General features: G+C 49.1%; 1 protein-coding gene across 1 annotated transcript in view; it reads left to right on the top strand.

Moving 5' to 3' along the window:
* LOC144754163 (E3 ubiquitin-protein ligase TRIM39-like) overlaps positions 1-24,739 on the top strand; it is a 67,259-nt gene that overhangs the window by 15,316 nt on the left and 27,204 nt on the right. The window contains exons 2-4 of the mRNA XM_078641745.1: positions 12,727-12,822; positions 15,772-16,002; positions 20,463-20,485. Coding sequence (XP_078497871.1) covers positions 12,727-12,822; positions 15,772-16,002; positions 20,463-20,485 — 350 coding nt within the window. The remainder of the gene's footprint in view (positions 1-12,726; positions 12,823-15,771; positions 16,003-20,462; positions 20,486-24,739) is intronic.

The following is a 24,739-nucleotide window of genomic DNA, read 5'->3' as shown; positions in this document are numbered from 1 at the left end:
CTACATACAGATAATGTAGATCAAGCAACAACGGCCTTTGAAGAGGCCATAACTTTTCTTTGAACACAGTAGCACCCATGTCAAGGGTCAAGACTAAAGGTAAAGTGTCTTCATGGTTTACATTTGCATTAAAAACCGAGAAATTGTCCAGTAGAACTGCCGAACGGCATTGGAGGAAAACCAAAACTACTATAGATCGAAACAAATATAAAGAAATCCACCGTACCTATTGAAATAATATTAAACAGGCTAAAAAGTCTTATTTAACAGAGAGGATAAATAATGCTGCTAATTCGAGCAAAGAGCTATATAAAATTCTGAAGGAGTTTACCACTCCTCAGGCCAACCAGCGCACCCTTCACCCCACACAATAATGGGTCGATAGAGTATCCTCCTATTTTGACGAAAAGGTTAAAGCTATTTATTGATCTTTTCCCCAGGACAATGCCAACAATATTGATGTGCACTCAGCTGCGAAGAGCCAACCATTGTTGCCTCTGCTGGTTTAATTTAAAACTGTGACCTGCGAACAGGTGTCAGAAGCTATTGCTAAGATCAAATCAGGCTCCCCAGCTGATCCTCTTTCCCCTCGCTTTTTCATGCAATTAGCACCCCTGTCGATCACAAAATTGACAGAGATTTTTAATATGTCATTAGACCAAGCGATGGTGCAGATAAGATGGAAAACAGCTCACATCAGACCTATCCTGAAGAAGCCCACCCTAGATTCCAGGGAACCAGGCAATTACCGTCCCATCTCGCTGCTGCCTTATTTCGGGAAGGCGCTTGAATCCTTGGTAAACAAACAACTTACTATCCGTTTGGAAAGTCCTGGACTTCTCGGCCCATCGCAATCAGGATTCCGGTCGGCGCAGAGCACCGAAACGGCAGTAGTAGAGATGGTTGATAACAACAGCTGGCTTTGGATAAAAGAGAATCAGCTATGCTGGTTCTCTTGGACCTGTCAGCCGCCTTCGACACCATCTCCCATGACATTTTAGAACAACGGCTCTGGGAGATGGGGGTCCGAGGGAAAGCTCTGGACTGGTTTAAAAACTATCTAAAGGACCGTTCTACGACTGTGCATTTAGGTTCCCTGGCCTCATGCAGCAGTGTAGAAAAATACAAACTGGGGGGCACTACCAACCAGAATATAAGATCCTTAATTATTGCCCGGCGGTGTCGCCTCTTGAACCCACAAAGAAGTTAAACTATTGAAGAGGCAGGCGCTGGAGACTGGAAGGCAGGAAACAAGGTTTTTATTCGCTCCGGAGGAGAACACAACGAAAACGGACAGAAGGTATCGTTCTGAGGTGCTCTAACTGCATCCCTGAGGCCTGGCCTCTTATACACACGTTTATCTGTTTATTGCATGTAACACATTCTCGTTGATACTTTGAAGTACGGAAAGACATCCTCAGAATCCCCCCCTTTCCCAGCCCGTTCCCACGCAAGGTTACAGTGGAAGTCCCCGCCCCGTTCACAACAGGTGATGATCATCGCGCAGCTGGATATTCCGTCGATTCACGGAGTGTGTGGGTTTCGATCGGATCTCGTGGGATGGGGGCTTTGATCATCTCGGGGGTCCTTTGAGGAGGGAAGCTTTCTATTGTATGGGGAGGGGCAAGGGATTGGTATCGGCAGAGCTAGGTGTCGGCCTGGGAACGGGGAAGACAAACGGGCACACGGGGAAAAGGGGTTTGCGTCAAAAGGGCCGGAGATCATGAAAGGGGAAGCAGGGAGGTGTCGCGCTGGGAACAGGATGAGGGCCTGGGGCAGAGCAGCGCCGAAGAGGGGTTTATGACTCAAGGCAGGTGCAAGCAGGGGGGGTTGCCAGCGAAGTTAGGAGAGAGAGAGAGAGAGACGCGCTGGCTCTCGGCGAGAGCAGGGAAGCCATGGTGTCCAAAATGGTGGCTGTTTTACGCGCACAAAAGGTTTAAGGAGAGCAAGAGGGCGCCGATAATGTTGACGGTTTTCAGCCTAACTTTTAACAGTCCTCCCTTTTCAACATATCTAGCCAACTTGCTTACTCAATGTCAATTTTCATCAAATTCCTAACTTCGGTATCATACAATGCCCTCATATGTTCGCTTCCAATGTCCACAGTTTTGGGAAAAATACAACTCGCACATAAAGAACACATAGGTGGCAAACATTGAATTCCTAAGCATAGGCCACATATTACAACTACGGGAATCAGGATAATGGTGAGCAGTCTCCAGCCCCAGCTTTTGACGGTGTCCCAGAACCAACCACCAAGCGACCATTCTTCTTGCTCTTGGTGAACTTCCGAAGAGAGTCTGTGAAGATGTTCGATGGCTTTGTACACTGAGGGTGAGTTGTCCGGTATGTATGTACAGCAGCTGGCCCCAATAATGCGGCATGCTCCTCCACGGTCCGCCAGAACCACATCTAGAACGAGGCGGTTCTGAAGAGCCACCAAACGGACCGCTTGGAGCTCGGCAGTGTTGTTGGCAAAGATGCCCGCTGTGATGTTCATGGTTGTCTCGACTGCCTGAGTCAAATGTCGGATGGCACGGCTGTTTGCCATCGGGCCCCAGAGGGGGACGAGTCCTTTCATAGCATCGAGGAACTGTGCTCCTGTTGAGTCGGCTTGCTCAACGTCTTTGGCTCGTTTTTGTCTGTGGTGATTCGCTGGGGCCACATAAGTTGGAGGAAGGACGAAGGAGATGTAGCAAGTGCCCCCCCAGCCTTTGGGGAGCCAGGTGTAGGCCTTCGTGCCACAGATGAAATACATGTTTGGGGATGACACGAAGGAAGGTGGATACGTGGAGTCCAAAGTTCTGGTAAAGTGGCAAGCGCTGTGACCCACCAGCTGTGTCCCAAGTCCTTCTACACACATGTGGCCTGTGACGTTGATGACCGTCAGGGCCACAGTCAGAGTGGCAGCCGTTCGTTTCCGCAGATAGGAGAAGGTGGGTCTGGTTGGATTGTTGAACACCTGCATTTCGATTCGTTCTTTGGCCGGAATGTCCATTTGGATTGAGTCGCTGGGGGTCAGCGGGCAGAAGTGTGTCTTTGTCTTGTTTCGCCCGGCCCCATGAGAAGAATGTGCTGCAGTTCTGCTGGAGGTGGCATTTCCCGTATAGCTCTCTTGCAGGAGGATCAGCCAGGCAAGGCAGGAGCCGTGGACGGAGAAGGGTGAAGGGATGAATGGTATTGAATGTCCAGTGGCGTGGGGTAGCAACCCACAGATCCAGCAGTTGGTGGCGTTGGTGGCAAGATTGTGCTGGTGAAGTAGCTGCACGAAAGAGTTGTTCCAAAACTCCTTTCGCCTCTCTCTTAGTTGAGGAGAGAGCGAAATTAGATAATGTTCCTTCATGGTGGTAGGCTGAGCAGTGGTTAGAAATGTTTCGTGAGCAGGTGCGTGTTCTTCCATAATCCAGAGCGTAGTCATGAGGAGAAAACAGAGGAGGATTACGATGAAGAGTGCAATTGTCCTTGAGCTATGGAGTCTGTCTGTTCTCGGATTTCTGTAGTGGGTATTTCCTGCTGTCTCCGTCGGCTTCTTGTTTGGCGCTTCCATCATCTTCTTATCTGGCGCTTCCATCATCTTCGTCTTCAAGGTGCTCGGTAGTGGGCAGGACCACAGACTTAGTTTTAGCTTCTCTCCAGGTAACCCGTGGTAGTTTGGGTCACCGTGCTGAGATTCTTTAACCTAGTCCGTGGCCTACTTAGCCGAAGCTCCCTCCTTTCGCCGCAGGAAATACCCTTCTCGAGATGGCACAGTGGGGTCAGGATGTTTTGAAAGTTCAAGTGTCTCTGTGTCAGGATAGCAGTTCAACGATGGTCGGTCCTGGTTCAGGAGCTCTTCTTGGGTGTTGACGGTGTCTGTCGTGGCCAGGGTTGGAGAGACCTTTTTGCAGTGATGGGCGTGCAGCCAATGTTTCTTCCCCTCCACTCGAAGTGCGGTCCGAGTGGTGATTAGCACTTGCCAGGGGCCCGTCCACCGGGGTTCCAAACTCTTTGATCGCTGAAAATTTCGGATCAGCACGAAGTCCCCCGGCTGGATGGCGTGGCCCGGACCCCTGGAAGCATCGGGGATGGCCTGCTGCACCTGCTGATGAAGGACAGACAAAGTTTCAGTCAATTTGTACAGATAATCAGACATTAGGACATCCGGAACGTCATGAATGGAAGTTGGTTTCGGGGCAGACCAGACGCTCATGGGTCGACCGAAGACAACTTCATAAGGGGTTAAGTGATGTCGGGTGGGGGTGGAGCGCATCGATAGCAATGCCAGTGGGAGGGCGTCTGGCCATTTCAGGCCCGTCGTAGCCACTATTTTGGCCAGTTTAAGCTTGAGTGTGGCGTTGTGTCGTTCGACAAGCCCAGCAGATTGAGGGTGGAAGACTGCGTGGAATTTCTGTTTAATACCCAGCCCATTTAGGATGAGCTGGATAACGTTGGCTACAAAGTGGGGGCCATTATCACTCCATAAAACACGACAGAGGCCATAACGGGGGAAAAACTCCTTTAACAGGACCTTTGCAGTGGCCATAGCGGTGTTGTCACGGGTTGGATATGCTTCCACCCATTTGCTAAATGCGCACACCACGACAAGTACATATTTCAGGCCTTGGCATCTGTCTAGCTGGATGTAGTCCATCTGCAGGACTTCAAATGGGTGGTTTGGGACCCCAAATCCCCCCCGGGGTACTACAGTTCCCTTCCCGGGGTTGTGTTGCAGGCATATTAAGCATTGTTGGACCAGGCGTTTGGCGGAATCTGGGATCTTGCCATTGTGCCAAACCCTGGAGACAAGTTCGATCATGGGGGCTGATCCTATGTGGGCAGGGGAGTGTGCCATGGTTAATATGGGAATCAAGTATGAATCAGGTAGCAACCATCTGTTCGTGTCTTTTGTCCGCCAGCAGCCTTCATCGTCTTTCAATCCCACCCGTGCCCATTCAGTCAATTCGTGTTGTGTGCTAGCCGTTTGTATGTCTCTAATTGTGTCCTTGGCGTCAGTCCAGTTTTCTGCTTGTGACCTGGTCACGTACATACGTGTTGTCGTTCTATTTTCAGCTGTCGTTCGGGCGGTGATGTCGGCTAGTGCATTTCCCTGTCCAATAATGTCTGTCACCTTCTTGTGTGCCTGACATTTGATAACGGCAAGTTTGTTGGGGAGGAGGACAGCTTCGATTAAGGCGGAGACTAAATCCCCGTGCAAAATGGGTGTGCCGTGTGAGGTCAAGTATCCTCTCTCCCTCCAGAGGAGCCCAAAATGGTGAACCACCCCGAAGGCATACTGGCTGTCGGTGTAAATGTTCGCCGTGGTTCCTGTTGCCAGGATGCAGGCTCTCGTCAAAGCAATCAGTTCCGCTGCCTGGGCAGATCGCTGGGTGATGCGGGCTGTTTCTACTACAGTTCGAGCCGTGGTGACTGCATAGGCAGCGGAAGTGGTACCATCGGAGAGTTTGATGCAAGAACCGTCCACCCACAACTCCCCGTCGGGGTCAGGGAAAGCTGTGTCTCTGAGATCGACCCTACTCCTGGTCTGTTCGTCCGTAAGAGTCACGCAGTCATGTACGGGGTGCACATTGGGGTCGTTCTCTGGCAAGGGTAACAGAGTTGCTGGGTTCAGTGTGGTGCATCTTTTCAGGGTGATATGGGGGGCAAGCAAGGTTAGTTCGTATCCAGTCAGTCGTGCACTCGTCAGATGTTGCGTCTTGGTTTGGTTCAGGAGGGTGTCGACTGCATGGGGTACCAGTACCGTGAGGGAATTCGAGAGTACAATCCCCTCACTCTGTCGGATAGAGACTGCAGCAGCAGCTACAGCTCGAAGGCAGGCAGGCAAGGCTCTGGCGACAGGGTCAAGAGTGGCAGAGAAGTAAGCGCACGGTCGTTGCTTAGGACCGATGGCCTGGGTCAGGACAGATAAAGCGCACCCCTCCCTTTCGTGAGTGTAAAGGGAGAAGGGCTTTCTGTAATCAGGGGTACCCAGGACAGGGGCTGAGCAAAGGGCATCTCGTAGTTCTGTGAAGGAAGTTTGACACTCAGGAGTCCAAGGGAGTGGGAAAGGGACGTCTTTGTTTAGGAGAGAGAGCAGTGGTTTTACAACGAGGCTGAAGTTTGGCAACCATTGTCGGCAGAAGGAGGTGAGGCCTAATAGGGAGCGAACCTGCTTCTGGGTTTTAGGGACAGGGGTGTCTAGAATGGTCTGGATTCGATCAGGGGTGAGTTTCCGTCCATCTTTGGACAGAAGGTGACCCAGGTAAGTGACCTGGGGTAGGCAGAATTGCAACTTCTTCTTGGAGACCTTGTGGCCATTTTCCGCAAGGAAGTGCAAGAGTTGAATGGTGGCGGTAACCGCTAGAGGGGTTGTGTCGGCTGCCAAAAGGATGTCATCGACATATTGTACCAACACCACCCCGTCGGGTAACCGGACTTGGTCTAGTTGCCTTTTGAGGGCCTGGCTGTAGATGCTAGGGCTCTCCGTGTAGCCTTGAGGGGCTCGGCAAAACCTATATGAGCGGGATTTTAGGGTAAAGCCGAAGAGATATCGGCTGTCTGGGTGGATGGGGATGGAGAAGAATGCGTTCTTGAGGTCGATGACGGAAAAGGTGGTGGCAGTGGATGGAATCAAGGTCAGGATGGTGGTGATGTCTGAGACCACAGGGTACTGGGGTACCACCACTTTGTTGATCTCTCGGAGGTCGATGATGAAACGGTATGCTTTCTCATCTCCCTCTCCCTGCTTCTTGATAATGGGCAAGATAGGGCTGTTGCAAACGTTGCTAACCACTTCCTCTACCACTCCTGCGTCTATCAGTGACTGGATAATCATTACCAATGCCTTCTCGCCCTCTGGCGATATCCGATATTGTGGGAGTTTTGGGAGTGTTGCGTCTGGTCGGACAGTAATGTGCACTGGGTCAATTAACATACGCCCTACGTCCGAATCCGCTTTGGCCCACAGATACGGAGGTAGGGTGTCAAGCAGGGACGCGTCGACGTCGGTGATGGAAAACATGTGTCGGGGGGAACAATGTTTAAGCAGAACGGGGTTGTCGTAAAGAAACACTCGAACTCCATCTTGAGAACACCTAATCGTCGCTCGGAAGTGTTTCAGTAAGTCAAGTCCCATAATGGCGTCAGGGCTATTGGAGGAAAGCAAGAACGTGGTGTCGGTGGTGTTGTTTTCTACGTCAAAGAGAATCGGGGCAGACAAAGGGTTGGTGGAGGGCGTTCCATCGAAACCTGTCGATGTTATGAGTGAGCCAGACAAGGGTGCCCTTGGAATCAGTCGTTTAGATAACGCACTACGTGTTGCGCCAGTGTCTACCAGAAATGGAGACTTGGTACCCAGGACCTTAGCAGTGACATAAGGGCCCTGCTGGTCAACATAGAGCTCGACTGGATCCCTCCCTCGCCCTTGGCTGTCCTATGCAAAGGTGTGAGTGTCGTCATAGTCAGATTGTTGATATTGGTTCTGTCTGGGTCGATCGAACGTATTCGGTCTGCTTGATCTGTCATTAGTCGCGTCATTTGGGGGCCCTCGTTGTGGTCCCTTAGGTCTCGGTCCGTTTGCTACATCCCTGGGGTCTCTGTTCCTGATCATTTCCAGGAGAACTGGGCACTGGGATTTCCAATGGCCAGTCCCTTTGCAGAAAGCGCACTGGTCATCTCTAAGGTCTGTGCGTCCACTGTAGGGAGTCAGAGTGCGGTCCTGGGGAAATGCAGTCTTAGGGACGTTTGTCTGGTAGTTTCCCCGGTATTGGTCTCGTCCTATAGTCACCCCTTGCAGTTTGGCAATCATCACCCTCTCTTTTAAGTCTTTCTTCTTTTTCTCTGTCGCCCTATCGTTTTCATTTTTCTGATGCTCATAATATTGGGCCATTTGGAGAATCGCCGTAGGTTTGGAGGCTGCCCAACTACTCTCGCTGGCCTGTAGTTTCTGGGAGATGTCCAATGATAGGCCCTTAACATAATTCTGGACAAACAGATGGTGTCCGGTTGCAGTGGTCATGTCCTGGCCGCTGTAATCGGAGAACACCGTTTCAAACCGGGAGAAGTATTCCGATACATCCTCCTGGGGTTTTTGGCGACAGGCTGTTACTATCGACCAGTCCACTTTCTTTTCTGGGATTAGGGTTTTTAATTTCTCTACAATTTTATCTGGGAGGTCTAGAATGGATTTCAACGGCTTTTGTCCTGGTCCCCGTTGTTTGTCCAAGTCATCGAGTTGTGACCAGGTATGTCCGAACAGCTCAAGGTGGTCGACTTTCCGGATTTGCTTCCACACATCAGCTGGTAGACATAACCCGAAGAACAAGTCGATGTCAGCCAGGGTCATGATAGTTGAACCCAGGGCTGTACCCAATTCAGTATAGAAGGCAGTGGGGTTTTTACGTAGGTCGGGTAGAGATTTCCGGAATGTCAGTATCTCTTGCCGGTCCCATGGCTGGTAGACCCAGTTGTATACTACCCTTCCCTTTGCATCTTGGTTGTTTGCATCATCGTGAGTCCCTGTACCTCGAGGGGGAACCCAGTAAGGGGCAGCCTCACGTATCGGCATCATGGTGTTAGATTGCTCGGTTGGTGGTTCGGTCACTACGGGGGCCGCGGATTTAGCTCCCGGCTTTCGTTCAGTGAGGTGGCGGAAAACCTCAAGCGTACGCGTAAGGAGGTCCGACACATCACACTCGCCCTCATCCCCGATATCGACCTTCCGGTACAGAGTCCTTAGGCTCTCGGGACCTTTGTCTCGATATCGGTCCTCGTATGCATTCAAGACATGATAACACAGTCGTACGGTAAAATGTCGTCTGTGACTCCCTGTATACGAGCTGAACATATCTGTGATGTACTCTTCATCATCCTTCCTTTCTACCAGTGTCCTTGCTATTTTGTCGATCCCCGCTCGCTCATCTTTGTCTAGCCTGTTTGTTCTTGCAAGGCCAGCCCCTCGAGTCTCATGCTCGTCTAACGTTGTCGTTGATGCGGGTTTTAATACAAGGGGTTCGGCTGGCACAGAGGCCATTGGGGCCGACGCTGTGGCGGTACCTTCGTTTGTACCTGGGGGTGGCGCGTGCTGCGCCAAGGGTTGAGAAGGGGCATATGGAGGGGGCATGTAGATGATAGGGGGACCTAACAGCAGGTCCTCATTGGCTTGTCGTTTCGAGGGTAAATCAGGGTAGAGCATGGAGGGGGTTCTAACCGGACACTGGCTTGGCGTTTCCCTTTCTAGTTTCTGTTTAGCTTTCTCTCTTTCCTCTATCTCCTTTTTTAGTTTCTGAGCAGCTAGGTGGGCTGCTTTTTGCAGCTCTTTTTCCAACCTACTCTCAGTTTTCTTTTTACGCTGTTCAGTTTCTTTTCGCCACATGCCGAAGCTATCAAGCATAGTAGGTGTTGTCTTGCTTTTACCTAGGGCAGTTTCTAGCGTTTTTATTTTATCATCATCGAAGGATCCTATCAGGGGCCATTGACTTTCTTGACCCTGTTTTGTATATTTATGCCATAGTTTACTATAGGCAATAGCGGTCAATCCATGCTTCATGAACATGTCCTTATTAGGGGTGCCTTCCAGTGGGGCTGGATGGTCCATCTCTAATAAGCGGTCCGGGCTAAACAGGCTACTAATCAGTGGGGAGAAGACAGACATGACGGCTCGTAACGAGGGACTAAAAAGTCAGCACTGCCTATCTTATCACTAGGTGCAAAGACTAGACAGAATATTTCTATTCTACGTTGTTTGCAGGCAGTGAATACCTCATGGATCACAATAACCAAAGACCGATAAATAACAATGGGGAGAATGAGTAGGTCCGCAAAGATCTGCGTTACCTACCTTTTTCACTATCTGCAAAAAGGGTGGTCTCTTCCCTGTTTGCAGACAGGGAATCTCCAGGAAACAATAATTTTGCGAACAACAGTTCAGTTTCAAGCAATTATAGGGTGGGGGAGAAAAAAATAAGCACGGCTGCTACCCTACCTATCCTCCACTGCTTGCAAAGGGAGAGACCTTTGTTTCTCCGTTTGCAGACAGTGAATCCCTCATAGATCAAGATAACAAAAGACCGACAAATAGCAATGGGGAGAATGAGTAGGTCCGCAAAGATTTGCGTTACCTACCTTTTTCACTATCTGCAAAAAGGGTGGTCTCTTCCCTGTTTGCAGACAGGGAATCTCCAGGAAACAATAGTTTGTGAACAACAGCTCAGTTTCAGGTGATTATTGAGTGGGGGAGAAAAATAAGCACGGTTGTCTGCCCTACCTATCCTCCACTGCTTGCAAAGAGAGAGCCTGTTGTTTCTCCGTTTGCAGACAGTGAATCTCCAAATAAACAAAAAGAGCAATACTAGTATTTAACAAACAAGCAATCAAGCAATTTTTTCGCAATTTGTCGTGGTAACACGACCTTACCCGGACCGCATGGACAGTTTCCTGACTTCCGAATCCAGCGCCCGATCGTCCTCTCTTCTTCGTTATCCTCACGGCACTCCTGATGGTTCCCAGTCAGGACCGTAGATCACTCGAGAGAGGTCTGTTCGGAACCAGTGAAGTTCGGATGATCGGCTGTCAGACGAGGGTCTATCGGACAGACGCGTTCCCGATCGTTGCAGTCGTTCACTTTGTCGTCAGGACCTCTCCCACTGGATCCATAGGTCGCTGATGGGCCCCACGCTTGGGACGCCAATTGTAGAAAAATACAAACTGGGGGGCACTACCAACCAGAATATAAGATCCTTAATTATTGCCCGGCGGTGTCGCCTCTTGAACCCACAAAGAAGTTAAACTATTGAAGAGGCAGGCGCTGGAGACTGGAAGGCAGGAAACAAGGTTTTTATTCGCTCCGGAGGAGAACACAACGAAAACGGACAGAAGGTATCGTTCTGAGGTGCTCTAACTGCATCCCTGAGGCCTGGCCTCTTATACACACGTTTATCTGTTTATTGCATGTAACACATTCTCGTTGATACTTTGAAGTACGGAAAGACATCCTCAGAATCCCCCCCTTTCCCAGCCCGTTCCCACGCAAGGTTACAGTGGAAGTCCCCGCCCCGTTCACAACAGGTGATGATCATCGCGCAGCTGGATATTCCGTCGATTCACGGAGTGTGTGGGTTTCGATCGGATCTCGTGGGATGGGGGCTTTGATCATCTCGGGGGTCCTTTGAGGAGGGAAGCTTTCTATTGTATGGGGAGGGGCAAGGGATTGGTATCGGCAGAGCTAGGTGTCGGCCTGGGAACGGGGAAGACAAACGGGCACACGGGGAAAAGGGGTTTGCGTCAAAAGGGCCGGAGATCATGAAAGGGGAAGCAGGGAGGTGTCGCGCTGGGAACAGGATGAGGGCCTGGGGCAGAGCAGCGCCGAAGAGGGGTTTATGACTCAAGGCAGGTGCAAGCAGGGGGGTTGCCAGCGAAGTTAGGAGAGAGAGAGAGAGAGACGCGCTGGCTCTCGGCGAGAGCAGGGAAGCCATGGTGTCCAAAATGGCGGCTGTTTTACGCGCACAAAAGGTTTAAGGAGAGCAAGAGGGCGCCGATAATGTTGACGGTTTTCAGCCTAACTTTTAACAGCAGACCAGTAAGCATTGGAGTTCCCCAGGGGTCAATCCTGAGCCCTATGCTTTTTAATCTTTATGTAACACCGCTGGCCAGGATAATCAGGTCTTATGGATTCGAGATAGTGTCATATGCTGATGACCCTCAGCTGTTGATCATATTTGGTCCTGACCCTACAGATACAATGATCCGGTTTAAAAACTGTCTGACCCACATTAACAGCTGGATGGGCGACAACAAATTACAGCTAAACAGCAGTAACACTGAGATTATTCTGTTCGGCAGGGCCGGAGAGTATTGGTCTAGCAGCTGGTGGCGTCAGGCATTGGGCCCATGCCCGTCCCCAAAACAAGCAGTCTGCAACCTTGGAATAACGATTGACAACAAGCTATCCATGACAAATCATGTCAATCTTGTGCTGGGTACTTTGTATGGAATCCTGCGGAAGATACGTAAGATCTTTAAATGGCTCCCTATTGAAGCCAGGAAGCCACTGGTCCAGGGCTTAATTGTAAGCCGCATGGATTACGGGAATGTCTTATTAGTCTCCCTAAATGAAGATATCTTTTCTAAACTGCCAATCTTGCAGAATACTGCGGCCAGATTGATCCTAAATCTACCTCCAAGATCTCCCTCAGTCCCTAGTCTGAGGTTTCTCCACTGGCTTCAAGAGGTCATTTTAAAATCTTGTGCCTAACTCATAGACGTATCTTTGGCACTGGGCCTGGTTATTTAGCGAACAAAACTCAAAAGATATCAGCCAAAAAGAACACTAAGGTCCAGTTCAAAATCTCTTCTTACCCCACTACGAGTCCGCACCGTACGCAATGGTCGATCTTTTTCTTTTCTCGCCCCTCATTTCTGGAACAAGCTGCTGTTTCATCTTCTGTCTATTGCGGATAACCAGCGTTTCCGCAAATAATTGAAAACGTGGTTGCTTGATCAGAAATAACGGAATTGGATATGACCCTCAGTCACTGGAATCTCCGCATGCGCCACGAGACCTACCGGTGATATGTGCGCTATATAAGATTCTCTGACTTGACAATCCCGATATGTGCGGCTGGTACTTACAATACTAATGTATGACTGTTAAGTACAGTCTGGACATGTGTGGCAGGTACTGTAGTGACTCCTTTTTTTGTAATTAAGACCACACTCTACATATCTTTATTTGTTGCACTCTCATCCCTGCAGGTGAAACTTCAAGAGTGGCTGCTTGTCCTGAAGAAAGAGGAGGTATATTTTCTGGAGTCTAAACTCAAGGAAGAGGATCAATATAAAACCATGAGGGTGAGTGGCTGCAGTGAGTGCTGTCTCTGTACATGTCTGTGCCAATGTCTTTGTGTGGCCTCTTAAAGTTCAAGACACACAGAGGCTGATGAGTCACACTACAGACTGGGTCATGGTCCCCACCAAATAAATATACTGACCGGAGTCACTGCACCTGGATATTGGGGCTGAAATCAGACCAGGGCTCGTCCTAAAAAAACATAAAATCAAGTATTACTCTTCTGACCTTAATACTCACATGTGTATGGTGTGTGTTAGAGTATGTGTGCAGTGGTGTGGCAATATCTGTCTGTGAGTATGTGAGCATGTTCACGCTTAGGTGTACGTGTCTAAGTATGTGTTTATGTATGGATGGTCCTGGAGTTATCTTTGGGAGTACATGCATGTTTGCGCGTCCCTATATCTGTCTGTTTATTCTGCATGTGTGTGTGTCTGCATATTCATATCTAGATTTTGAGCCCGAGAGTCTACAAATACATGTCCTTATCTTTATGCATGCGTGTTTGAGGGTTGTGTTTGCTTAAGTCTGGATTTATTGGCTGTGAGTTTGTTCCTACATATGTGAATGTTTGCCTATGAGCTTGTATATCACAAGGTCTGGTGGCATTTGTGTGTGAGTATATATGGATGGATGTGTGTCTATGCATGCATGGACTGAAGATATCCATCTGTGAGTTTGTACAAGGTTTGTGTGTGAGTCTGCAAATCAATGTGTGCATCTGTATGAGTGTGTATCTCTGTGGGTGTGTGTATGCATGGATCTGGAGTTATCTATCCATCCATCAGACTGAGCAAGCCTGGTGTAAGCCCCTTCCTAAACCAAGGTTTTAGCAATGTAATCATTCTACGGTATTGTATATACAACATCAAACCACAGAACATCCAACAGAGTTCATCTAAGTGATAAAGCGAGCATGGAAGCTCCACCATTGTGCAGATGAGTTTTAACCTGCAAATAGTTCATCCTAACCAAATGCCCTCTAATCAATCTTAACACGTTTCAGGACATGTACAGTCCCTTCTTCAGAACAAATACATTTCTAATTCTAGAGATTACATGGGCACAGCTGAGCATCAGCCACTGACCTTGGGCATTCTCTGTTCTGCTCAAGCCTCGTTGCAAGGTTTCCCTGCAACAGTCTAATTAATCATCAATAACTAGTGCACTTTTATTGTTTTAATATCATTTATTGATTTTTCAGAGGTTTGTACATAGATCCTTGACAATAGTGAGTGTACATATTATCTTTCATACAGGTATATATAGAACATTGATGGGGTACAAGGATATAATAACAGCATTACAAATACTATAGAATTGTGGTTTGATGTCAATGTCCCAACGGGAACTCAAGATCATATTAATTGTGCAAATATATCACCATAAGCATTGTTAACAATAACAAAAACAACTGTCTGTAATTTACCATTCATCTTTGACGATTATCCATCTCGTGCGCAGGTCTGATCTTGATCGGGTGTGTATGCGTACTTAGCGACATGAGGTTTAGGTTATGTCTGCAGTGTGTGCGCCACAGTGTGCGACCTCATGAGTTGGGCCTGGAGATTCCTGTTACCACATGTGCTGGACATCCACCGTACCTACATGTACTGGGCATGCACACGGAAGGTTAGTGCAAGGGTCTGGGGCTCACACCAAAGCAGGACAGTAGACTGCACTCTCACCAAACACAGGAAAGAGGTCTGGGGGTACACTGCCTCCACCACTTTAGGTGGCTAACTTAGGACCCGGGAAGTAGTGTCATCTCGGTTATGAGGGCACGCTTGGTACGCCTTTCCAGGTCACCAAACAGGTACGGTTCTGGGCTTCAGGGAGCTATAACATTACAGTTTTGCACAACAAAGGAACACATTCCTTATTAACACTGGTGATACAAGGACACAACCCTGTACCAAGGAGAGAGCTAAAATGCGCAACCCTCTGCCAGGACTAGTGACACAATACAAGAGCACAACACTACCAGGACTGGTATCACATCACAGGAGCACAACGCTCTACCAGCAGTGGAGACATACCCGAATCCACAAAATGTCTGACTCCAGTCATTTTTGGTGATGCAAGAGAAACGCACCTCCCTCCACTGCTGAAACCTCCTATTCCTACTGGGACGAGACATGCCTTGCCTGATAACACACAGGATCCTGCTCTAAGCTACAGTGTGACATACCTCACCTGATTACTCACAGCCTCATATCTTAGGATAGGACAAGATGTCTAACCATTCTCATCACTCATCTTTTACAGAAATGCCTGAATTACCTTCAGAAACATTGATTTGTCTGGTAATTAATGATTCTGAACGTAAAATTCCCACATCAGTGAATCTCCTTCACACTGAATGAGGGCCATTGTAGGACACCCCCTCAGCGCCTCCGTCTGGGCAAACACATCCATTGTGCTGGCAGGACAGGGGCAGCCCGCACTCCCCAAATCGTATGTCTTCCATCCAAATGGGCTGAAACGTCCTGGCCCACCTATTACATCATCTTTTGACTTCAGCCCATGTCTGGGTCTTTGAGTGTCTCTGCCTGCGGTGGGTCCTCTTACTTGCACTCGCTCCATAGATCGAGCGTCCCTGCCTGCAGTGTGTTCTCTTCCTTGCACTCGCTCCATGAATCGAGCGTCTCTGCCTGCAGGGGGTTCGCTTCCTTGCACTCTCCGTGGAACGAGCTTCTCTGCAGCTTTACGACCTCTCTACAGTTCATGAAGTGCCTCAGGGAAGGGGGAGGGCAGGAGTGTGAAGAGGACAGAAGATGGTAGAATGGAAGGTAGTAAGAGGCTGCAGTTCAGAAATTAGGAAAAGCACATTAGTGGTCTGATTTTTGAAGGATCTATCAACCCCTCCAACCTCCTCCTGGACTTCGACTCTAAAGATGGCTTGTAGGAAGCTTTTTAATATCTAAACAGCTTTTCTTTGCTTCTGACAGAACAAGCTAAGAGCTGAGAAGAATAAAATTGAATCTGGGCTTGAAAAGCTGCGGCAGCTTCTGAAAGAAAATGAGCAAACACTGCACAGAAGACTGGAGGAGATGGAGAAGAAAATGACCATGATAGAAAATGCAAATATCACCAAACTGTCCAATCAAATCACCGCTCTCAAGGCCCTGATAACGGAGATAGAAAAGAAGTGTGAGGCACCGGCATGGGAACTCCTGAAGGTGAGATACTGCTTGGGAAATAAAACAGAAGGAAGAAGTGAAATATTCATATTCTGTGTGCATTAATAAATGTATGAGCGGAACACATATGATCTCCTGGCTGGGTCAATGCACAGTGACCCCACGCACTCTATACGCACAATATACAGACATTGATAATTTACATTGTCCCTCTTGATGCTGTGAGTCCAACTCAATATACAAACTGTGAAATGTACAGGGACCGGTTACAGCGTGATATACAAGTTAATAACCCATCTATATACAAAATATTTATTCATTTTATCTATTAGGGAGAATGCATTACACCAAGCAATTGAACTGACAGTAAATAATATATGAAGACCAAGGAGAAAAATGTGTTAAAAGTTAGATAGAAATGGAAAGCTTAATGAGAGATAACACCTGAGAGAATTGGAAAGAAATCACATTTCTCCATTTCTAAGAAATTTGAAAACATTTCTATTCTAATGCGGTTACTTTTCTCCTGATGTAGGTGGTCACCAAACCTCTTGTTTGGATGAACAGCTATATAACTAGGAATCTGGAATAGGTGATGGCAAGCTCACTGTTTTTTTTGTCACCCAAGGTAAAGATAGAGATTGCCACAGAAAACTATTTCGTTTGACGACTAGTGACAATTTAATATGACGGGTAACCCTTGGTTATATTAAAGAGTGTGCAAAATGAATGTCCGCAAATTGCTGCCCGCCAGCAAAAGAAATGTGATTTATGACTGTATTATCTTGACACCCTGAACGGCAAACAAATTCCTCACCAATATGGTTTAGGGAGGGATTAGAGGTATAAACCTCCTTATTGTGGTCATGCGCTGTCACTTTAACAGTGATGCTCTGCTCAGGTAGGTTGATTAGTTTACAGACAAGAAGCTTCCAAAGAAGTAGCTCCATGTAAAGCGCACTAGATGATGGTGACAGAGAACATACAGGACATCCCTCCCAGCGTGACAGAGAGCACCCCTCCCAGGGTGACAGAGAGCACCCCTCCCAGGGTGACAGAGAGCATCCCTCCCAGAGTGACAGAGAGCATCCCTCCCAGGGTGACAGAGAGCATCCCTGCGAGGGTGACAGAGAGCACCGCTCGCAGGGTGACAGAGAGCATCCCTCGCAGGGTGACAGAGAGCATCCCTCGCAGGGTGACAGAGAGCATCCCTCGCAGGGTGACAGAGAGCAGCCCTCTTAGTGTGACAGAGAGCATCCCTCCATCTCAGCCCCTTCAATCCACCAGCTCACCCCATGTTGGGATGAATGAATCCAGTAACTGGCCGGAGCTTCAAACAAGCAGATCCTTTAACCCCTTAATTGCTGCCGTCGGCCAACGGTCGTCACGGCCACTACCTCCCCAGTGCTGCGCACGACCGTTGGACGTCCATTCAGCACTAGTTCCAATGGACAGCGCAGCACTGGGGAGGGATTTACAACGCTTTAAAGGGGTTAAAAGTCCAGAACAGCACAAGAGGTGGTCACGGGTCTTTGTCCTTCCTGGGCAGCTGTGATCTCATTTCCTAGATGGCTTCCACTTACACAGACTCCTCTAGTACTCCTTCTGCCTGTACCTCCTTCCCCTACAGGGCACCTTCTAGCCTCCCTTCTACTCATACCTCCTCTTGCTGGGCGCTCTTCAAGTGCCTCTTCCTTGTACCTCCTCCTGCAGGGCACTCTTCTAGTACCCCTTCTTCTCGTACCTCCTCCTGCAGGGCACTCTTCTAGTGCCCCTTCCTTGTACCTCCTCCTGCAGGGCACTCTTCTAGTACCCCTTCTGCTAGTACCTCCTCCTGCAGGACACTCTTCTAGTACCCCTTCCTTGTACCTCCTCCCCTGCAGGGCACTCTTCTAGGACCCCTTCCTTGTACCTCCTCCTGCGGGGCGCTCTTCTAGTACCCCTTCCCTGTACCTCCTCCTGCAGGGCACTCTTCTAGTACCCCTTCCTTGTACCTCCTCCTGCAGGGCACTCTTCTAGTACCCCTTCCTTGTACGTCCTCCTGCGGGGCACTCTTCTAGTACCCCTTCTTTGTTCCTCATCCTGCAGGGCACTCTTCTAGTACCCCTTCTTCTCGTACCTCCGCCTGCAGGGCACTCTTCTAGTACCCCTTCCTTGTACCTCCTCCTGCAGGACACTCTTCTAGTACCCCTTCCTTGTACCTCCTCCTGCGGGGCACTCTTCTAGTACCCCTTCCTTGTACCTCCTCCTGCAGGGCACTCTTCTAGTACCCCTTCCTTGTACCTCCTCTTGCAGGGCACTCTTCTAGTACCCCTTCCTTGTACCTCCTCCTGCGGGGCACTCTTCTTGTACCTCCTCTAGAAGGGCACCCTTGTAGCCCCCCCTTGTACCTCCTTCTCGGCACTCTTCTAGCCCTTCTGCTCGTACCTCCTCCTGTAGGGGATTCTTCTGGTACCCCTTCCTTGTACCTCCTCCTGCAGGGCACTGTTCTAGTACCCCTTCCTTGTACCTCCTCCTGCGGGGCACTCTTCTAGTACCCCTTCCTTGTACCTCCTCCTGCGGGGCACTCTTCTAGTACCCCTTCCTTGTACCTCCTCTTGCGGGGCACTCTTTTAGTACCCCTTCCTTGTACCTCCTCCTGCAGGGCACTCTTCTAGTACCCCTTCCTTGTACGTCCTCCTGCGGGGCACTCTTCTAGTACCCCTTCCTTGTACCGCCTCCTGCAGGGCACTCTTCTAGTACCCCTTCCTTGTACCTCCTCCTGCGGGGCACTCTTCTAGTACCCCTTCCTTGTACCTCCTCCTGCGGGGCACTCTTCTAGTACCCCTTCCTTGTACCTCCTCTTGCGGGGCACTCTTCTAGTACCCCTTCCTTGTACCTCCTCCTGCAGGGCACTCTTCTAGTACCCCTTCCTTGTACCTCCTCCTGCAGGGCACTCTTCTAGTACCCCTTCTTCTTGTACCTCCTCCTCCGGGGCACTCTTCTAGTACCCCTTCCTTGTACCTCCTCCTGCAGGGCACTCTTCTAGTACCCCTTCCTTGTACCTCCTCCTGCGGGGCACTCTTCTAGTACCCCTTCCTTGTACCTCCTCCTGCAGGGCACTCCTCTAGTACCCCTTCTTCTTGTACCTCCTCCTCCGGGGCAGTCTTCTAGTACCCCTTCCTTGTACCTCCTCCTGCAGGGCACTCTTCTAGTACCCCTTCTTCTCGTAGCTCCTCCTGCAGGACACTCTTCTAGTACCCCTTCTTCTTGTACCTCCTCCTGCGGGGCACTCTTCTAGCCCCCCCTTCTTCTTGTACCTCCTCCTGTAGGGCACTGTTCTACCCCTTCGGCTCTTAACTACTCCTTCATGGCACTCTTTTAGTAATCCTTCTGTTCGTTCCTTACTCTTCTGAAGAACACTCTTCTAGTATCCCTGCTCTTCATACTTCCTCCTGCAACGCCTGTTACCTGTAATACTATTAGTATAATAAAACATGGCACACCAGGATCAACAACAAGGACTTCTGGCAGATTATTCACTGTTAATTTAATAAAAAAGTGGCAGAAAATGAAGGTGGAGCACAACTCTCATAAGGGCGAGCTGCCTCGGTCTTCTTGGCACTGATTTTACTACCTCTGAAGCCAGGGGTCGCACAAGCAGTGACAGGGCTGATTTGCATATGGCCATGTCTGAACTGGGGTGGTGTGGAGTGCAAAAAAACGATGGATTTAGGCCCAGATCTCTGTACTGGGGTGAACATTGTTCTGCATTCTGTCCATCAACTGTTTTTGCATCTGTCACCCCGAGTGGGATGGGTATGCTCAGATGTGAGTCCCATGCTCTCCACACCACTGGAGTCAGGCTATCCTGGCTGAAGACGGCTGATAGCCAGAAACCGGTCCTTGGATGCTTGATTCCGGTCCAGGAAAGACATGGCTTGGCAGTTCGGGCTGGACTGTTCCTATGAGGCACAGGGTCAAGGCTGATTTGCATATGGCCATGTCTGAACTGGGGTGGTGTGGAGTGCAAAAAAAACGATGTATTTAGGCCCAGATCTCTGAACTGGGGTGAATGAATGACATTGTTCTGCATTCTGTCCATCAACTGTTGTTTTTGCAGGGGTCACAAGGGGCAATCCAGGAGTCGCCGCTGCGTCCCCTGTCAATCCCTAAATGATGTCCATGCATGAGACCCTGTTGAGAACATGATACAATATGTCAAGTGACTCCATTCAGAATATCAGAATGTGCTGTGTTTTGTGACTCCATTCAGAATGACTCTGTGCTGTGTCATTACCATTCAGAATATCAGTTTCTGCTATGTGATTTGACGTCATTCTGAATGTCACATTTTGTGCTTGGTCATGCGATGCCGCAGAATGTGCTGTGTTACGTGGCCCCAGCCACTGTTTTCTAATCGTAGATAGATCGAAGTTTGTCACTCCTAAAAATACTGCCATAACTTTAACATCTTCTCTGGAAACTGATTTCTCTGTGTTTGTTTCTCTGTTTTGCAGGATCTCAGAGGCACTCTAAGCAGGTAAGGCTGGTTTATTATCCTCCTCTCAGTGTGTAATGAGCAGGTCTCATTACTGCAGTGTGTAAATTCCACTACTAAGCTCACACAAAGTGCTAGGAAGCTTTCAGATCCTCCTAAAATCACTTTGTTTCCTAAAAAAAACGTAAGTCCTCAGAAAATACCTTTGATTCTCCTGAAAACTTAAGTCCTCTGAAAACTCCCTTGTGTCATCAGGAAATGCTCTTAAATTGTCCTAAATCCCTGCGAGTCATCAGAAAACTCCTTTGAGTCTTGAGATATTTGCTACAGAAATGAGCTGCTGTCTTCACAAAACCTATTTGTATCAATAAAACCTACCTGAAGTCCTCAGAAGGGTTCCCTGAACACACAGAAAACTAATGCACATTCTGGAAACTTCCCCTCCGGTTTCTTCAATTAGGAGTTGTGGAAAATCTAATTCTAAGTTTCCCAACTACGATGCCAGTCTTCAAAACATCCCTTCTCTGCTTCCAAACAGCATTGAAATGTAATTAAAGCCATGTTCAGGCCTCATTCTTTAGTAAATTCCCTCCAATTAGAGGAGGTCTAGTCTAGTTCTCATAAACGTCACTGCAATCCTCAGATCTGCTCCTGGTCCTACGAAATCTCTCTCCAGTCTGCAGTGACCTCCCTCTAGTCCGTAGCATCCTCTTGAGTCTTCAGAAGCCTCATTTCAAACCTCAAACCTCTGCCCAGGTCCATGACCACTCATTCCAGACACCACATCCTTCTTCAAGTCCTCAGAGACTTCCTTGTGTGTCTTCCAAAGCCTCATTTCAATCATCCTTTTCTTTTACGGTCTTTATGTATCATTTTTGGTAGCAATACAGATTCAAACAATAAACATCAGTGGCTCAGCATCTTGTCGTACTTCATTGAAAACATGGGGTGTGGCTCGGGGGCCTCAGATCATTGTCATTTTTCATTTCTGAAATAAGATAAAGAGACAATTGTTTACAACTATTGCACCGTGGTCACACCATTGGCGAGGATGTCACTCAACACGTCTCCGTCCCTGTGGGATGAGGGGAGTGAGGCTGACCCTAGCTCTCTCAGCCACCTTCCCTCACCTGCAGAGACTGCCCCCACATCTAAATTTCCTGTGGAGTGTCTCCATTCCATTTCTGTGCCCTGCAAGAGTCCTTCCAGTTCTGACACATTGGGCTTATGAACAGATGAATCCAGAATAAACAAGAACAACCAAAACAATGACCTGCCCGTAGTAACATATCTCTTCATCTTCGGGCATAATTGCGTAATGTTTCCTTGCTGCTGTGTTACTCAACGTTCCCTTTGCGTAGTGTCCACGCTTATTCACATTCTTAAGTGGTCTGCGGACACCCATGGAATATCATGGTACGCCCGTTAGCGGTATGCATGATTTGCTACATCTATTCGCCCACGTCTCGACCAGGTGAATCCTCAGGGTCACCGCCCTCTATCTGTTGCAGCTCATTTAGGAGGTTGTCCCAACATGCTGCTATGGGTTCTCGACACAGTCCTAACATTTCTTCATGCTTGATGGAGATGCTTTCTGCCTGGGCCCATGCTAACAATGAGTGACGCCATGCCTGTACATGTGGTGGGTCTGCCACATTCCACCATCTAGCTAGGAGCCTTTTAGCTACTATTATCCCCAAGTCTAGGAACCTAGACACTACTTTGGTGGCAGGCGTCCTCCTGAATTGATGCAGGAGGTATATGGACCATTCAAAAGGTAGTGCTAGACCTGTGCATGTGTGTAATATCCTGGTTATCGTATTCCAGTACACCCCTATTCGGGGGCAGCTCCATAACGTGTACTGGTTCAGCTCCTGTGTTTGTTTCTTGGGGTTGGTAGGATTCCTCAGGGCGACTATATCAGCTCTTGCTGTGATGCATTTAGTGAAGTTGTCCACTGCTTGTTCCGTGTCCAGGTGGAGGTAGGTAGGTGAAAGTTGAGGGTGTTGATCCAGCGTTGTTCTGATGCTTTGGACCGTCTGTGGCATGTTTAGCTGGCAGTGGAGGTGGGTGTTTTGAGGGACTCTGAGATGATGAAGTGGACGCAGTGGTGGTCGGTCCAGGTAAGCTCTTCACTGTGGGTGTAAAGATAGGGTCAAGTGGGGTCGGTGACTAATTGCTCGAGTTTGAGGTTGGCCATACTTCCTAGGATGTCAGTCGTGTTGGTGTCATCAATGTTTCCAAGGTGAAAGTTGAGGTCTCCTAGGAAGATAGTTTCACCTCAATGGTGATAGGAGCTATGAAGTCGGAGACGGGGTTGCAGAAGGGAGGGCAGAGTACGCGCGGTCTGTAGGCGAGGGTTTATCCGATCGTGGGTTTGCTGTTCGTTTGGAGTTGGAAGTTGAAGTGCTCCATGAAGGGGGTGGTGTTGTCTGTGGTGGTTGCACATTTGAGAGTATCTATGTGGATTATGGCTGTGATGCTGCCGTTTCTATTGGAACTATTTGAACTTGCATCCGTTTGGTATGGCTGTGGCAATACTGGGTGCTTATGTGGGGTTCAGCCAGGTCTCTGTGATGAAGACGGTGTCTGGGATGGTGATGGTTTACCAGATCTCTGTGGCGTCTTTTCCAAGAGATCGTGCGTTGTTCAGCAGGCAGTTGATCTCTCTGAAGGGGTTGGCCACGGACCTGCTGTTAAGTGTGAGTGACTTGTTGTGGCTGATGGTGTCAGTTGTTTGTCTTCTGGTGAAGGTAAATCGGCAGTTCCGGCAGGAGAAAAGGCCATTTGTGGTCCTGGATGAGGCCTGGGCGCAGCAGTTGTTCTGGCATCCGGAGTCCAAGGCTCTAAGTGCGTCTGATGTGAAGCACAGGTAGTCCGTGGTGGGTGGAGACCTAGTGCAGAGCAAGGTCCATGCACGGCATACCCACTGTGCGCGTCTGCTGCATGAGTGCGCTGTGGTCTCCATGCCAGAGGACTGGATTACTGCCAATGGTACCCATAGGGGGAGATAGCAGGCACGACGCTGAGCAACGCAGGAGGCGAGGTGTAGGGAGCCGCAGGGCTGCAGACAGCAGAAGGGAGATCCCAGCAGAGCCTGGGGGCAAGGGATCGGTCGGGCAGGCAGGGAGAAAGGGAAGGGGAAGAAGCCAGACTGCAAGGTCAAGTGCAGCTGGCCCAGGCTACGAGGGGTGCAGCTGGACAGTAACTACTGGGAGTCTGGTGCAGGTTGGGCTGAGGGGAGAGCGCTGGGCATGGTGTCAGGGGGGACAATACCACAGAGCACTGTAACTGAAACTGTGGTCGTAAGAGGGGTGGCCCAGCCTCCTCCTGTTTCTGACGGGCTCACCCTTTGTCTAGTTATGCTCGGGCACTGATCGCACAACTCCCGCGAGGCGGTAGACGCAAAGGAATTAATCTGTTGCGGAGGTGCGAAAACGGGCCAGGCCCGCCTCCTTGAGGTTTCTGGGAACTTTAGTTCCCCGAGTCTGATGGGGATGCTTGCTTAGGCTCCCAAGTGGAGCTGGGAGAGTCGTGAGGCAGGAATCTGGGGCCTGGAGAAGCAGGTGAGGGAGCGGCAGATACTGCGGTGTCCCATCCTTGGTCTGTTGAAACTCTATCTACCCTCTATGACCATTGCTTGACATCAGTCTTTGTAAGTGCCTGGGTTAGATCCGTAAAGGCTATGAAGATCTTTGCTAACTTACCACAGTATGTCATCATGCCTAGGAAACGTCTTACTCCTGTCATGAAAGTTGCTTTGAGTACAGATTTCTTGTCTTTGACTTTGTTGGGATTCGGAATCACCATTTCTGCAGAAAATTTCTGTTTGAAGATACTGATGTGTTGCTTTAGAAAGTCACACTTGCAGGGTTTAGCCTGAGGCCGCTTGAAGGCACTGTAGGACTTTTTGGACACAATAATGACTGTCACATTGTGTGCCTACACCAAGATGTCAACTCTGATGTTAATTACTCCAGTCAAGCCGTATAGAACTTCTGGGATGGTGTTCTGAAAAACATCAGCGACACTGGAGATTCCGAAGTCTAATCTTGTGTATAGTCTCAGACCCAGGTGTGTGGAGAAGGCTGTTATATAAAATAAATGGGGTCTTGCGTCAGCAGTTGATACCATCACTTAAGATCTGTTGTGAAGAACAAGCTAGCTCCTTTGATCTCATTTATTAGTCCATCCTTTGTAGGCGTGATATGTTGTTCTCTTTGGCATGCCTGATTTAGGAGGTGCATGGCCACACACAGCCACACCTCTCCTGGCTGTTTGGGCTTCTGGGTGACA

This window comes from Lissotriton helveticus, chromosome 5_1 (assembly GCF_964261635.1).
Source record: "Lissotriton helveticus chromosome 5_1, aLisHel1.1, whole genome shotgun sequence".
In the NCBI taxonomy this organism is placed as follows: domain Eukaryota; kingdom Metazoa; phylum Chordata; class Amphibia; order Caudata; family Salamandridae; genus Lissotriton; species Lissotriton helveticus.
This window is presented reverse-complemented; position numbering and strand designations above follow the sequence as displayed.